At 37.3% G+C, this 16752-nt stretch overlaps 1 protein-coding gene and 1 pseudogene across 1 annotated transcript; both read left to right on the top strand.

Annotated features, from left to right (window-relative positions):
• Positions 1 to 14: 14 nt before the first annotated feature.
• On the top strand, positions 15 to 3314 carry LOC145223076 (dual adapter for phosphotyrosine and 3-phosphotyrosine and 3-phosphoinositide pseudogene; annotated as a pseudogene).
• A 2776-nt stretch (positions 3315 to 6090) lies between these two features.
• Positions 6091 to 16749, top strand: LOC145225174 (prestin-like). The gene is made up of 16 exons (XM_080091854.1): positions 6091 to 6338; positions 7087 to 7208; positions 7268 to 7378; positions 7882 to 8028; positions 8412 to 8530; positions 8912 to 9082; positions 9432 to 9673; positions 10795 to 10945; positions 11393 to 11492; positions 11930 to 12117; positions 12443 to 12717; positions 14668 to 14746; positions 15233 to 15274; positions 15533 to 15578; positions 15686 to 15853; positions 15925 to 16749. Exons 1-16 carry the CDS (start codon positions 6193 to 6195, stop codon positions 16122 to 16124), a joined length of 2307 nt encoding a protein of 768 aa, XP_079947980.1. The 5' UTR covers positions 6091 to 6192; the 3' UTR covers positions 16125 to 16749.
• Positions 16750 to 16752: the final 3 nt, after the last annotated feature.

The raw sequence follows: 16752 nt of genomic DNA, 5'->3' as shown, positions 1-16752 counted from the left end.
AAACATTAGATTTTGCGTCGCGTTTTATTTTTGGGCGAAATTTTCTGTAAATCGATAAATCGACCCGCAGCAGTTAAGAAAAGGTCGAACAACGGCAAATTGTTATTCACTGAGCTGCTCAACCGAGCGGAACCGGTTTGCATGAAATGAAACGGTGCGGAACCACTTACCTTGTTTGTGCAATTTACCAGTAAATTTCCATGAAAGTAACGGTGTAGAGTATTGCCGAAATAATCAGGTTCTATTTCCTTTGTGGGGACGCATTCTCGTTTCGTTTGCGTAAAACAAATTTGTCTGTCTGTACATTGCAGTTTAAAAGCAAACAGGCAGAAAAATACCTTAGTTATGAAGCGTGCGTTTCAGGGCATTCCATTGTGTGTGAGTAAATTGACCGCAGCTTAAAAGCGACTGGCGGAAAGACAATGCATGTGAAACGTTCTGGTGTTCTTTGTATAAAGCGTGTAGCGCAGGGATCGGCAACCTTTTAGGCGACGTGTGCCAATTTACTCGTTATTTCCATGTGTTAATGACCTCGTGGGCCAACGTTTTTCTAAATAATAGTGGTTCGTGTCAACAGATATCAATAATAAAGAGAAGGTAGAGTGTTTTGTGAATGTAAGGCTGACTTTTAAGACAATGACATGATAAAAGCTATAAACAAGCAGTGTAACAGGTTAAAATGTTACTTTAATATAAACACGCTAATCGGTTGGCGTGCCATGAAAAACAGGCGTGCCAGGGGTTGCCGACCCCTGCTGTAGTTTCAGGTAGCAAAAAAATTGCAACTTCGTTACATTCCAACCAGATCACATTGCGGTGTTGCGTGATGTTCCTGTCTTGTGTTTTGCATTGTAGTAATGAGTAGGAGGCAACATGCGTGGTTTGAAGGTGTAGCAAGGAAGTGACGAAACTATTCGGTTACTGGCCAAGATTATAATATAACATCTTAAAAATTATGTTTGCAACAATTAAATATCGAATAATAAGATTACTAAGCATTTTGTTTATACAAGCTATTGCTTATAGGCATAATATCAAGTTTATCGAGCTTTTCTGGCAAATGTATTTTTATCCCGACGTTTCGACGTCATATACAGGTCGCCTTTATCAGGGTAAATAACACTGAATGCGCGTAGTGCAGTGCACGATAAACAAAGAAAAATAATTAAACGCAAACAGGTCACAACGCAACGAAAACACTGCAGTGTTAAAATACAATTGCCAGAAGAGCTGTATTCACTTGAACATTGTGTTTACGAAACTACAGGGTTGAATAATAACCAGGAAAAGCAGTCACTCCTTGCCCTGAATGTGACATTGTCTGCAGGAAAGTCAACAGGAGGTCTCTCCGCAAACAAATCGGGCAGAAACCAAAACCACGTGACCACCTCAGCTGACGTGCGCTGCGTCACAAGCTACGTCACAAGTCACGTGACAGGCTCAACGGCGTTTCCGCTTGTGAAAGTGGATTCAGCGTTCAGCAGCAGCAACAGCAGCAGCAGCAGCTTGTGTATGTGTGTGAGTGCGAGGTAATGGAAGGTGTAGAGTGGTACCACGGGTCGATAACCCGGCATATTGCTGAAGCTTTGCTGATGGCAAACGGCAAGGAAGGAAGTTTCCTTATGAGGGACGTACCCGGGGCGTATTGCTTGTCTGTCAGAAGTCGAGATGCCGTTAGACATTTTAAAGTCGAACAAACCAAGACGGGGATTACATTCGCGCATTCTGAGTTCGATGACATGGACCAACTACTGCAAATGTTCGCAAACCAGGTGATTCTCTGCAGTCAAGCTGGGAGTTTGTCGAAAAACTTTGACGAAGGAACGCTGATCACCCTGAAGCATCCCTACCCCAAGCAAGTCGAGGAGCCCGATAATTATGATGAAAAAATGATGATGCATTCGACAATTCATGTGAATGCTACACTAGATGACTTGAAACAACAGACTAAAGCGATTCCTCTCGCCTCAAAATCGGGTTTCCTCACGAAACAAGGAGGAAACTTTAAGACATGGAAATTGAGGTGGTTTGTTGTGGTTAGAAATGAACTGAGTTATTACGAAAGTCGCTCTAGCGAACGCCCGATAAACACAATCAACTTGGAGGAGTGCTACAAGTTGTCTGTTTGTGAACTACCGGGTAGGAGCCATTGCTTCAACCTCGAGCTCCCCGGAAGAACCTGGTATTTCTCAGCGAACTCTCAGGAAGAATTGAACGAGTGGACGACTATCATCGACTGGAAAATGAAAAGAAACCGAAAATAGAAGCCGTGTGTTGCGTCACAACGGATGGCCTATGGCGTGTTGAGCCGTGTCATTGTTCTGGCGAGAGACCTTTAAGTGGCTATTTTCGGTTATTTAGTTGATGTTGCCTTTACCAAAATTCGGCTTCACTGGGATTTATTGATGAACTACAGAAGGCAAATGACAACAGTAGGTGCGATGTTTGTGAACTTTGAACTCTGACCTTTGAATTATGAGACTTGTGTATGTTGTTTTGTGCTTCTGCTCTGCTGTTTTTTATATTCTTCAGCGTCCGAAACTGAAACCTGGAAACAAGCACTTCTTGTTGATTTTTTTAGGTTTTTTGTTCAAAGCAAATTGTTGAGATTGTGTTGTTATTTGTTAAAACTGTGGTGACCTAATATTTCGTTGTTGTTTGATGGCCTGTTTATAATGACAGGAAATTATATACCAGTCATTACCGGCAGAAAATTTCCCTGTGGTGCAAAAAGTAAACAAAATTTATGTAGTTAATACAGCAAGTGTTAACGTTGATCAGACCTGTCTAGTTGTCTGGACATTTTACTGTGTTCACCCAAACTGCCGTATTTATTGATTAAGACCTCCTGTCTTGTCTGTTGCTCTTCGCCTTTCTCTTAATCGTATCGTATCGTATTTTATTTTGTTCACGTGCACTTGAACGCGACAAGCATAGTAAGTTATGACGATACAATGGCACGACAAACACAGGACACAGCTGCGAAAACCTAGCGGTTGAAAATACGCTAAAATGATACTAACAGGTGGAGGGCAACGGTAAAAAAACGCAGCAGCTGTACCTGGTAAAAAAGCGGGCCTGAGAGGTTGGAATCTCGTTGAAGAAACGAGTGGCGCTAACAGCAACGCGACTTGATTTGACAACATGGGTGGATTCCAGCCGGGTGAATAATTAAAGGTACTTAAACAACGACAACCAAAAAAGAAACCTACCCAAATTGATTGGGTCATAAAAAACAGCACAAATCAAGACAATACCGATAAGCGTAGTTAATAAATATTTAATATGAATTTTAAAGTCAAACACTGAATCAATTATTTCCCATGTTGTTGGTTCAAAAAGAAAAGGGCGCGCCGAAAGAGCACAATTAGAAATAAAAACACTGAAAAAGGAACGAAACTAAAGAACGCACAAGGGGGGGTTAGCGACCATGTATTACTAATATTATTATTTATCGATATAAACCAATGTTGATTAGACACATAAAGCATATGAAGGTTTAGGTATTTCCTACAATCATTGTATGAGATGACGCATGATGCATCATCCGCACTCCAAAAATAGTTGTCCATGTTTGTAAATGTGTATGTAGTGGGTTTGTTTTTCCAGTATTGAACTGGAAACACTAAATTACTGGGTGAAGGTTTGTGCCAAACTGCATTAGAACCATTTGAGGTCTAATTGGGGTGTTCCACAAAGATCAAAACAAGTATTCTGATTTTCTATTAAGAGTGACTTTATGTAACATGTGAAAGCACTTTTAGACCGTGGTACTTTCTTGATATTAAGGTTTGTCCAATGTAATGGACCTGAGAACTTAATAGATTGCTGGGCAACACTACTGCCACAAAAAGGTTTAAGATAACCAAACTGTTTTTGTCTGGTTGTTATACTGGTTAAATTACTAGTAGGAAGAAAAAATGTTTTGAAAGCTTCAGGAAGTTTACCTGCTTCCCAGTTGTGAACAAAAGTAACACAATGTATGCGACCTTTATATGACGTCTAAAGCGAGAAAAATATAAAACAATCTCATTTAAATTTTACTTGTACTAAAGGTTAAAGATTACTTTTCCCTTCCATCAGTGCTGGATTAAGGGTCTGCTGGCCTGTAAGCACATTTTATAAGTGGCCCGAAAATCAGGGTTGCCAACTAAAAAAGTAGAATTATCAGTGTTGCCAAATCATTCAAAGTGGCCTGGATTTTTGACTGGCCTGTAGGCACTTGCCTACTTTGCCTAATGGTTAATCCGGCACTGCCATGTTGGTGTTTTGTAATACGCGACATCGTAAGAAGAAAGCATTTTATTTCGTTTATGCGTAACATGTCGGTGTTACCTACATAAAGCACTCAATGTCGAAGTATTTTCCCGTTCAAACAAAAGATAAAGTTTTTCATAATTTTAGGACACTTAGAGGTGAATGCGGTGATTTGGCAAAGTTGCTAATTTACATGGAAGGCGGTGCCGGATTAACCATTAAGCAAAGTAGGCACGTGCCTACAGACCAGTCAAAAATCCAGGTCACTTTACAACAACGATCTTTGTGATATTGATTTGGCAACACTGATAATTCTAATTTTTTAGTTGGCAACCCTGATTTTCGGGCCACTTATAAAATGTGCCTACAGGCCAGCAGACCCTTAATCCGGCACTGCAACGTGGCCTATTGTATGCGCCTCTTCTAAAAAGGTTCAATCTTTTGACGAAAAACGGCAGAAAAGTTTGCCAGATTTCGCTCAGTTTGGATGTGCGCAGACTTAACAATGAATCTCTGCTTAGTACAGAATGCACGGGCATAAATATTCTCAGTAAAGCTACAAGTCAATGTTTATCTGTATATGGGTTGAAGGGGTGCCCGATCATTTAAACAAGTTCCTGCCCATATTTGTATGTAAGGTATATTTTGTCATTTCGGCGGTTCTGTTGCCATCGACGCGGTTAGACCAGAGGCATTGAAACAAACTCTAAATCCGAATCTCCATCTAGTACATATACTAAAAAAATTAGAACGACTTCAAGATGCCCCTTCATTACAACTTGGTCAAATCAGCTGAATAAGGGCGTGAAAAAAAAGTTGAAGTTTATTGACGAAACCAAGTGCAACTAGTTTCAGTTTGACGGTTTATATTTACTTCGTTGGTTTCATTCAGGGAACAAACCCTTAACATCAGTGGTGGGATTCAGCCGGTTCGCACCGGTTCTATAGAACCGTTTCACGAAACTTCATGAGATCAGCGAACCGGTTAGCATTACTGGTTACTGTCAGTGGACTTTTTGTAACAGAATCGGCTGAAAAATATTTTTTGAACCCCACTACTGCTTAATATGCAAGAATAGGTATTTTAAGTTTTAACGTAATTTCGCCGCTAGCAGCACGGCGTCAGGTTAAATAAAATCAACAAAAGGGCGCAACTTGGTGCTACACAACAGAAAGAAAAGGGGGCAACGCGGAGTTGAAGGGTTAAAGCAATTAATCGGTGAAAGAAAATCCAAGACAGGCGCGATTGAACCTGAGGTAGGCCTATTTGCACAAACTCGACGCATTAGGCAGAATTTCTGCTGATTAGACGAGCCCATCTTAAAACTTAGTTAGGGATTTGAAGGATTTGTGCATGAGGCTGTGTTCTACCCAATCCCCGAAAACTTAAAGCTAATTAACGAAACCAAAGTTTCCAACGCAGCGACACATCGCTGAACTTTTATACTCTGCTGTTTCCTTTCAGGGAAATTCTTAACATGCAAATTTTCGCAAAAAATATGCAAATTTGCTGGAGTTTGTACTGTGGCGGTATGTGATGAGTTTTTGACTAAAAATAAACACACGAAGTAAGATTAGAGTAGTACATTGTATTGGCATTTGTTTCAATTTTTTTTAAAATAAACGGTGAACTGGATACCTCAGTTTTCATAGATTTAATTGAACAATTGACATCTTTAAAATACAGTAATAGGCGGGGCGAAATAAATCTTTGAAAAAAGAGAAAATTTGTGAATTTTGATCAGAGCCATAGAAATCAAATTAATTTATTGAACAAACCGTTCCGGTTGAATAAGTTTTGACTGTAATCGTCACCGGAATTCAGTCATGCGTGCAATTGTGTTTGTGTACATTTGTGAATTTGTGCCAAAGGTCGTTGCTCCAGTAAAATTTCTGGTTATTTTATTAATTAGAGGTACCAGGGTTATTTTAAACATGGACAGTACAGTTCTGGTGTCAAGACCGACTTACAACGATGAGAATTTTCACCAGACTTACGACGTGAACGAAAAAAATCGACTGGGTTATCGAGAACAACTGCAACGATTTGCGAGGAGCCAAACTCAGTGTTCGCTTCACAGGTTGGTGTAAATGTTTTGGTTGTATAAATATGGGGTAAATATAGTTAAAGTACAAGTTTGCAGTGTTTTGGAATTCTGTAAACTCTTGTTGCGAAAATATATGATTTGGGTAAAACATAAAAATCCCCAAAGCGGGTTCATTCACAAAATAAAGCTGCAACTTGGTAAGGTGGTAAACAGTATCCTGTGATTCGTTTTGGTGTTGTTTATTAAAAACAACTGTTGCTTTAAAAATGCTCTGGCTGAGGGTTTATTGAGAACAATGGTTCAATTCCAACTGCTCAAGAAAATACTTGTGCATTTATTCTTTCTCACTACTACTATTGGTGAATCAATCTATCACTGCATTTTGACATTGCTTTTAGTTGACCTTGAGTAAAACACCCAACATGCCATTTAAAAATACTCTTCACCCAGCCTACAGAGTATGGCAGCTGCAGGCGTGATTTTTGTAAACAGACTTTTCTTCAGTTTAGCCCCAAAGTCATTTAATTGCCCTGCCATGGTCTCTATTGCTGGCTTTGAGCCTGCTGAAATTGGTTGAGCACGCATGAAATGTTGGTGCAGCTCGAACAAGATCTCGTCAGGGACTGACATGTTCTGCAGTCAGGTCCCATGAAACCATAAGGACCACATGTTTTACACCATCTGTAGACTAAACTTTTTTTTGGCTGGCTCTTTGTTAAAAGTTTTTTGTGTTATTCTGTCACATTTGTGTAACTGATTAAATTTATACTTTAATATTTAGATTTTGGAAAATTCTGGTGAGTTTTTTTCCTGTCTTCTTGTGGCTGCCCAAGTACAAGAAGAAATATATTGTTGGTGATTTAATAGCAGGATGGACAGTTGGAGTGATAAGGATCCCACAAGGTCAGTTTGTTGCAAGGATCCCATCAAAATACTTTGAACAATTTGTTTCACATGTGCAGGTATGGCATATGCTTTACTTGCCGGAGTTCAACCTGTGTTCGGTCTCTACAGTTGTTTCTTTCCTGTTCTACTTTGGTTTGTTTTTTCAACGTCAAAACACACATCAGTAGGTGAGGACTAAGATTTAATCTGCATTGCTGTGTAACTTACCAACTCATTATCACTTTAAGTCAACAATCTGTCTGACAATTTGTCGTAAGGTGATAGGTGTGTAAATATCCGGTTTGTCCAATTCTTCTGTGCATACAAGTTGTGTGTACTCTTTTTGTCCATAACATTTTTTTGTGTAATCTTTTTTGAAAATTGATTACTCCTTTATGTGTGAAGTTTGCCTGAAAACAAACTGTTAATAAAGTTCAAATGCTTTAAAAGCCTTATCATGATTGTTTAATCATTGACAAAGAACACCACATTTCAAGGCAGCAATTGTTAGGAAACATTGTTAAAGAAGTGTCAATATAATTCCATTGCTTAGTGTAAACAAACTGAGAAAATCTCTAGCACAATCCGTTACCAAAGTGTATTTCATTAACAACTAATGCTGTATCAATGTGTTACATGAATGTTATCTGTTTGCACTGTAAGATGGTAAACAACTTTTTATTTCACCTAGGTACGATGGCTGTTGTTTGTTTAATGATCCAAAACTTAATTGACATCCACGTTCCTGATATTATTCCTTCGTATAACGGAACTCAACTGCTTTTAAACGGGAAAGCTGTGGATTTGGAGAAAGTAGATCCTCAATATATTATAACAGGTGAACAAAAATACACATATTGTTTATTAACAAAAAATTATTTGATTTGCAAAAACATTTTTTATTTAACATGTATTAAAACACAAGTCATTCATCTTTATGAATTCAGATAAATATATTTCGTACATATGTGGCATCTTCAATGTCATATTCAAATAGAAAGAACGACTCGATGTTTTAATAAGTTTCAATCAATAAGCACAAGGTTCATTGTAGTCTTCATCCACCAAGCAACAAGCTGGGAGGTTCTGGTTTAAAGTATTTGACGATTTTGTTGTTATCCTGTCTGTTAAGATATTATTAATCAGGATAGGTCTGTGGTGAAGCTATAGGTTAATATTTATTTGCCTCATAACCATTATTTAACGATGTTTCATGTTCAGATTCTGAAAATAATCGATTATTAAACGATTCAAGTTTTCTTGATGACAAACTTTCCAATCTTGAAGCAGAGAAAATTCAGGTTGCATGTTCAGCGACTTTGCTGGTTGGGATTATCCAGGTTTGATAAGTTTCACTTCTTTCAGTAGAGTTTAGTAGTTTTTTGTTGGATTTTTTTTTTTCGGACCAATAAAATATTCTCAAAAAACATGAACAAATATTTTTTAATTGTAGTTGAAACATAACTGTAAATATGTTGAGTCGAAAACATGCCATGAACCAGTTGAAAACCTGTGGTTTGATTGCAAAGAAACAAAGGAAAACAGAATTGCATGAAAATGTCATGTTTAAAATGAAAACAATAAATAAAACCGATTTAAAACCTGACTAACATTCAATAGGATAAACATATTTTAGAACCTATTATCTGCTAACATTAAGCGAAAATTACATTATTAACAAACTTTGAAAGAAACCTGAAATAACGACAAACTTTTTTTAGCTTTCGATGGCACTTTTGCGTCTTGGATTTTTGACAACTCTGCTCTCGGATCCAGTTATTCAAGGTTTTACGACCGGTGCGGCATTTCATGTTATGATGTCACAAGTGAAATATCTGTTCGGGCTTGCAAAGTATGTTGGAAAGTACAACGGACCGTTCGCGTTGTTTAAGGTGGGAAAATGTTATGTCAGAATAAAGGCATTTAACTTATAGATAACATAAATATAATAAAACAAGAATCTCGGACCTTTCCTGTTTTGTTTAATAGACGTTAAAAAGTACAACATACATTTTGCATTGTTAAAGGTGGAAAAAAAAAATTATGTCAGGTTAGAAGTTTTAACAGATAGGCTGTTGCTGTCAAGCATAATATTAACTTTATAAAGCTCTTCTGGCAATTGCATTTTTGTAGAGACGTTTTCGGCAAGCTCCATAAAATAGGTGTTTTAACTTTTGTACAACAAAAACATAAATGAAATGAAAAACAGTGCCCTTTTATACTTTTTCTTTACTGTTATAGACGTTGGGCGACATTCTACATCATTTACCACAATCGAATATTGCTGATGTCATCATTTCTGCGATTGCGCTCCCAACTCTCCTAGTGGTCAAATATCTGAACGAGCGTTATAAACAAAAGTTGCGCAATATTCCCATTCCCGTCGAGCTTATCCTGGTTGTCCTGGCAACAGTGATATCATACTTCGGCAACTTGGACGACCCTCCGTACAACGTGAATATTGTTAAGACAATACCAACTGGGTAGGTGGTGACTCAGCATATTTTGGTGGTGACTTAGCATTCTAGGTGCTGACTCAGCATATTTTAGTGTATGACCCAGCATAATTTTGTGTGGGATGTTTTTTTGTCTGATGGCTTGGTGCATAGAAATCTTAGATTATACTCGTAGCATACACTTTGTGTTGTAGCTGTCACACAAACTTAAAACCTGGTATTTTATGCTGATTCAACCGCAGTATTCGAACCACATGTACCCCAACAACTATAACCGTTCAAAATCCCTGTTTATGCAGTAATAAATTTATCAAATCAGACAGATAAATTGCCCCAAGTGTCCTTTTTTGGGGAAAATAAAAAATGCTGGAAAACCCAAAGTTTTTGCTGGGTTTTACCGGGAAAGTTTTTATGCCCCAAGGATTGAAACTGATTTTAGCACGTTCTCACACATTGCCACCCTGATTATTATCAATTATAATTATCTATCCACCTGTTACAAGTGGTCACTGCCCGATAAACTACGTTGGCCGCAAACAAACCGTTTACTTTGACAAAACCTGTGCAAACAAACCTAGTGAGGATGAGGCTGATATCCTGTCATAAAATGCTTGAAGAAATGTTTACATCAAGTCTCATTGATGATAAGGTTAATAGCTCACCATTAAATACCTCATAAATGTATTTGCACAAAAAGCCCTAAAGAGGAAAAAAAACACAGTGTGTTAGTGTGAGACGTTTGACCTAATTTTTCCTGGTTATTTACAGAAGTTTAATCTTGAAACATTAAAAGGGGCCACATTTCCACCAAAAATACAGAACTTAACAAGCTATTCCTTGCAAACAGTAACAATATTTTTCAACTATAAACAAACCTACAATTTTTTTTCAAAAGTTTCAATTTTAAACTTTAATATTTATGGCTCTGCAATAGGTGGGAGGACCTGGTGCTGGTGCTATGTTAACAACATTCCATAAATTGCATCTGTAGTGATTAGTTATGTGCCTTATACAAAATGTAATTTGTTTTGTTAATTAAGGTTTGGTTTTGGGCATTGGATGGTTTTATTGCGTGAAATTGAAATACTGGCCACAAATTTAAACACCTGAGATGATGCTTAAATGTTCTTTTCCTTACTTTTATTCAGATTCCCAGATTTTTCGATGCCAAGTCGAACAGATTTATGGGGTGAAATGGTCACTGATTGTCTCATTATGGCTTTTATTAGTGTGGCTATCTCATTGTCTCTGACGAAAATATATTCGGACAAACATGGATATGACGTTGATGCCAACCAGGTCTGTTGTAAAATTCATTTCCTCAAACATTTATACAGCATTGCTTCGGAGCAAAAAATATTTTTAAGAGAATATTAGCGGCCTCTTTTTTGTTTTTTAATGGTTTTTATGAACTGTCATGCAGTTAAATTTTCAGCTTTGTTGCCTAAAATTTATGTTTGTAACAGAACATCTAAAAAAATCCCAAACCTCGTGGCATGTGTGTCTTGTTATAAAAAAAGAAATAGGGGTTTACATGCAGGTTGGAAAAGACTGCTTTAAAACTATTTTAAAAAACACAAACATTCTTTGAAATGTGAGGTCCTGTCCTCATCTCTGATAGATGGAAATACAAAATTTATACACAGGACTACACATGTATGCAAACCTCCCATGGATGTCCTGTACAGAAATTTTGCATCACTTTCCATACAACAACCGAATAACAATTTTGCTTATTTTCCCCAGGAAATATTTGCACTTGGGATTTGCAACACAATCCCGGCATTTCTTAGTTCATTTGCTGTTGCTGCCTCGTTATCAAGAACCGCTATACAAGAATCCACAGGTACATCCCTTGATACAAACATGTTGAAAACCATGTTCTCAAATAAATCAGTTTAAGCAGCAGATTTACAAATTTTTTAGTGTATGATCCTGCAAAATTTTGTGTCAAATGTTTCTTTTTAGTCTAGTTGCAGATAAAGCTTAAAAAACATCAAATCACATGACCTAAACAACCCGTATTTTATGCTATTTAAACTTTTCTTTCTTCCTATCAACTGCACAGTTCATTCATTTTACAATTGTTTTTGTTTGTGTACAGAATTAATAAAGTTCTGTTACAAAACGGTTTTTGTTTTTAGTAAAATACAAGATTTTCACTATTACAATAAATGTTTGTTGTTGTAATTCAAAGCAAAATACCTCTTACATGTTTTTAAATCAAATGTTTGTTTATTTCAAACCAAAAATAATCACAAAACCTTAACATATTTTGCTCAGGTGGAAAAACTCAATTGGTCAGCATTCTCTCGTCGATTCTTATGTTGATCGTCCTCATATGGCTTGCTCCGCTGTTTGAGCCGGTCCCAAAATCTCTGCTCGCTTGCATCATTATCGTGGCGCTTAAAAGTCTGTTCAAGCAGTTCGAGAAACTGAAGGAGTTGTTCTTAGTCAGCAAAATCGACTTTGTAAGTTTTTATCAAATCACTGGCAAATTGATTTTTGGGAATCAATCCCTGTTCTATTGCCATTGTTGCAATGATTTCCCCCTTTCATTAAATATCACAAGTTGGTAAATGTTTATTCCCAGGCTAAAATCTGTTGAACTATTAGCTTTTTCTAATTTTAAACCCTTCTATTGCTCTTTACAGACACTGAAGATGTTTTTTAGCGAAATTAATTTGTTTTTATAAGATTGTCAATTGATTTTAACCTGGAAATACTTGATTTTAGTAATTTTATCAAATTAATCAACTTTCACAACCTGAAATATTGTCAAATAATTTTTTGTAGACGATCTGGGTAGTGACCTGTTTTTCGGTGGTTGTCCTTGGGGTTGACCTTGGATTGGCTGTTGGTGTTGCCATGGCGATTGCAGCGCTCATCTACCGGATTCAACATCCAAAACATGTGATCCTGGGCAGAATAATGCACACTGATCTCTATGCCGATCACAAGAAGTACAAGGACGCCTACGAAATACCTGGGGTGAAAATTTTCCACTACGCTGATTCTGTCTCGTTCACAAACAAAGATGCATTCCGGAACTCATTATACAAGGCTGTTGGGTGGGCATTGATCTTTGTTTAATTAAAGTTTTGTCAAAATCAAATCAAGGTGTGGATTATTACAATGATTTTAATTATGGGTCCCCTTCCCTGAAGGGGACACATATTGTTTTTGTCCGTATTTTTTTTTTCTTTTTTTCTTTTTTCTTTTTTCTTTTTTCTTTTTTCTGTCTAACGCTGGTTTGTAACGCTCGTTTGGTCAAGAAAGAGTGCTTCAAATTTATTCAAATTTGGACATATGTTAGATATTAATCCAAACTTGGTCCACGTGAAGTTTGACCCCAAATTACCCAGCGGTTCACCCACAGGCCCCCGAAACGTAAAATTTTTAACGCTGGTCTGTAACGCTCGTTTAGTGAAGAAAGCGTACTTCAAATTTATTGAAATTTGGACATATGTTAGATATTAATTCAAACTTGGTCAACCAGAAGTTTGACCCCAAATTACCCAGCGGTTCACCCACAGGCCCCCGAAACGTAAAATTTTTAACGCTGGTTTGTAACGGTCGTTTAGTAAAGAAAGAGTGCTTCAAATTTATTCAAATTTGGACATATGTTAGATATTAATCTGCACTTGATCCACCTGAAGTTTGACCCCGAATGACCCAGCGACACACCCACAGACCCCCGAAACGTAAATGTGTCTAACGCTCGTTTGGTCAAGAAAGACACTGTAGGCAGAAGTCCCAAGAGAGTACGTTTACGAATAATAGGGCAGAGCGGGAGGGCTCAGCTTGACGTCGGACAGACGTTTTACGAGACGTCGTTTCGGTGATTAGAAATCAGCTGTTTTGCACAGCAATGCATGTCGTTTTATTAAGTTATCACTCACATTTTCAGTTTTGGCAAAGGTTTCACACATATGACGCGATTTAAACCTAATAAGCGTGCTTCGGTTTCGTATAATGTCAAGCAAAACTTTGTTAAACAAACTAAATATGAAAAAATAAACTTGACTTTTTTGCAAGATAAAAGTTTTTTTTAAATGCTCGTTGTTAGGTTGGCCGCTGCATGACCACGGGTTACTTAAGGTCAATTAGTAGGTATTACTAACACAGTTCAGAACTTTCTTTCGCCATAACGTAGCGTTTTTTGTTTTTTTTTGAATCAAATACTCAAGGCATGTATAAATTAGGTCAAACGGTGTTGTTGAACACCAAGGACGGCGTGCTATTGAAAACGGTGTCAAAAGGTCAAACAGTCGTTTGGTGTGTGCACCCTAAAGGTTACTACAGGTCAATGGTACTCGTTTTGCGAAACAAAGTTAAATGAAAAACTCGTTTTGCGAAACAAAGTTAAATGAAAAGTTATGTATACACTTGCAGCAAATCGTATTTTAATTGTCTGTAACACAACTGTTACAGCTTTCTAGAAAAAAATTGTGTTTAAAACCCGACCTTGGACGACAATATCTGGGTCAAAGCAAGAGATTAAATTGAAAGTATTTGTTTCGTTCTTTTTTAATGCTTTTGTAATTATACGACAATAATAGTGCAAAAAAATACAACACAATTTTTCATTGTTGGGTTAACGCTTTCTAAAAATTTGTTCTTAAGAATTTAAAAATCACCGCAACATTTGTTTACCGTAAATCCGCACAAACACGCGTGTGGGGACCCATTAGTTTTTGTTTACAAAAACAATCATATGTGTAGATCAAATGATGTGTATAGTAAATTGGTAAATATCGTATAGAATATATAAAATGGAAGTATATCAGAAAGCCACCATTCTAGTTTTTTTCTGTCCTTGCAAGCCATGTGCAGTTTTGTGAGGCAAACAGGTTATGTACATGAAATATTTTATATTTTAAATATTTTTGTTTAACAGATTTCTTAATATGCTTTTCCGTACAGGTTTTGTATTTTTGTAAAACTTGGTATTTTTACAGATTTTTTTGATCCGTTAAAGTCCTATACACTTTTGTGAAACGAACTTGGTACTTTTACAGATCCAACCCAAGCACGATTTTAAGCAAAATTGAGAAACGGAAAAAGAAAGGTGGAAATCTGGCAGCCGACAGCGAAACTGTGAGTGGATTTATCTTTTAATAACTTTGCAATGTTTAATAATGTTGGTTGGGGGGATTCCCCTAGCTTGAAAGGGAATTTATTTGATTTCCGTGTTTTTGTGAATGGAATTTTGCCATGAAATAATTGGAAATATAAATAGTGATACTTTCACAGCTTTGTATGTGCAAAAATGTAGTTGTGTTATCTAATTAACTGTTTAGGTAGACTAGGTTGGCGAATACGCTGCAGACAGGCACATTGTTTCGACCTATAAGGTCTCATCAGTGCAGCTGGTGACGAGAGATCGGCCGTATTGGCTTATGTAGCCATTCAGCGGAACTCCAGTTTGTTGAGAATAGCAGTTGCATGGCTACACTAGCCAATGTGCGATATCATTGATCGGCTTACGTGTAGGATTTATCGAATATTAATAAGTTAAAAATGTTACCTTGCTTAAAAAGTAAAGAACTTCTGGAATAAATGTTTTTCTGTGAATATTTTTAGAGACTCATTCGAATGGAAGAATTTCCAACTTCCAGGACTGAAGTAAGTTTCTTGAACTTTGTTTATTATATGTGAATTAAGTTTATTTCGCCTGGCAAAACCGTAGCAGCACATTTGCGCGAAAATATTCACCAAGTCGGAAATAGCTGCGCAACGTTGGACGTTATAAAGCGCGACAAGTTAAGGACACAATATTTGTATTTTATTTGTGAATTTCACTTCAACAAAACAAACAAACACTTGTCAGAAAATTTACGTTGTGTGTTGCAAGCATAAAAATCATTGATATTTATTTCTCAGACATCAGATGATAAAGTCCGAAAGCGATCGAATCTTTCACCAGAGGGTAAGTTGTTGAAAATATATCATGAGATGTATGTAGCTTATTTGGTAGTTAACTTGTGGCAGCAACAATATTTCACACTACTTTGAATTTAAATTGTTTTTACGCAGGAGCTTCCACATCCAACAATAATTCCGCTCCCCTCATGGGATTTCATGTGTTGATCTTTGACGCCACCATGTGGAGTTTTATCGATTCGACCGCATCCAGAGAAATCATACAAATCATCGTTAAGTTTCAGTCACTTGGTGTCACTGTTCTAATCGCGGGCGCATCAGGTGATTTTACTAAATCGATATTTTATTAAAAATAACTTTCGATTTGGTTCATTATGGCGTCATATACGCAGGTAACGTCATAAACACTTTGGACGGATGCGGCCTGACGTCACACCTGTCACGTGACCGCGTGTTCGTCACGGTTCACGACGCGGTCGTTCACGCGGAACGGATAGTTCAGCAACAATTGCGAAGGAACGACGAAAGCTTCGAGGAACCGCCATTTTCATCGATGCCCGATTATCCAGGCTTCGATTCTCTCGCACTGTGACACGCTTGTGACGTCATAGTTGATGTTCGCGAATGCAGTATGTGACGTAATTATTTATAAATTAATCGGAAAACTATGTAGTGGCAATTTTATAACTGTTGTTGTGCTTGATACAAAGTATTGTAAATTTGTACTTGTTTTGCTTGCACCGGTTTTGCGCGCTTTTTCTTTGTTGTATTGTTTTGTTCCCGAGCTGAGGTTCCTTACATTTAATGCTTTGAAATATAAATAAGCAGAATAATGTTTAACGGGTTTGTCGAAAAGTTTGGATTTTCTCTCCGCCATCTACCAACATGTGTGAACCTGCGATTTGAGATGCAAAGTTTAAAAAATGCTTCCGCAGCCTGTTTCGAGTGGTTCCATAAAATAACTGATCATTTTATTTCTTACTCACGACCACTGTAGAAGTTTTGTGTCAACCTGATGTTTTTCTGTGCGGTGCCTTCGCTGCCTTACTGTGCTTCAAAATAATTGTTGTCACAAAAATACACGGTGCTTTTGTGCCTGATCAACAAAGATGTCATAAAACTGCAGTGTGCTGTCGGTTTGTGGAACTGCGCAACTGTGATTGATTGCAAGTCACTTTAATTCGTTGTACTGAATAAAAAAACACCAAAGATCTAAATCA

Source organism: Phallusia mammillata, chromosome 4 (genome assembly GCF_965637545.1).
Source record: "Phallusia mammillata chromosome 4, kaPhaMamm4.hap1.1, whole genome shotgun sequence".
Classification (NCBI taxonomy): Eukaryota; Metazoa; Chordata; class Ascidiacea; order Phlebobranchia; family Ascidiidae; genus Phallusia; species Phallusia mammillata.
Note: the sequence above shows the minus strand (reverse complement) of the source record. Positions and strands in the feature narration are given on the sequence as shown.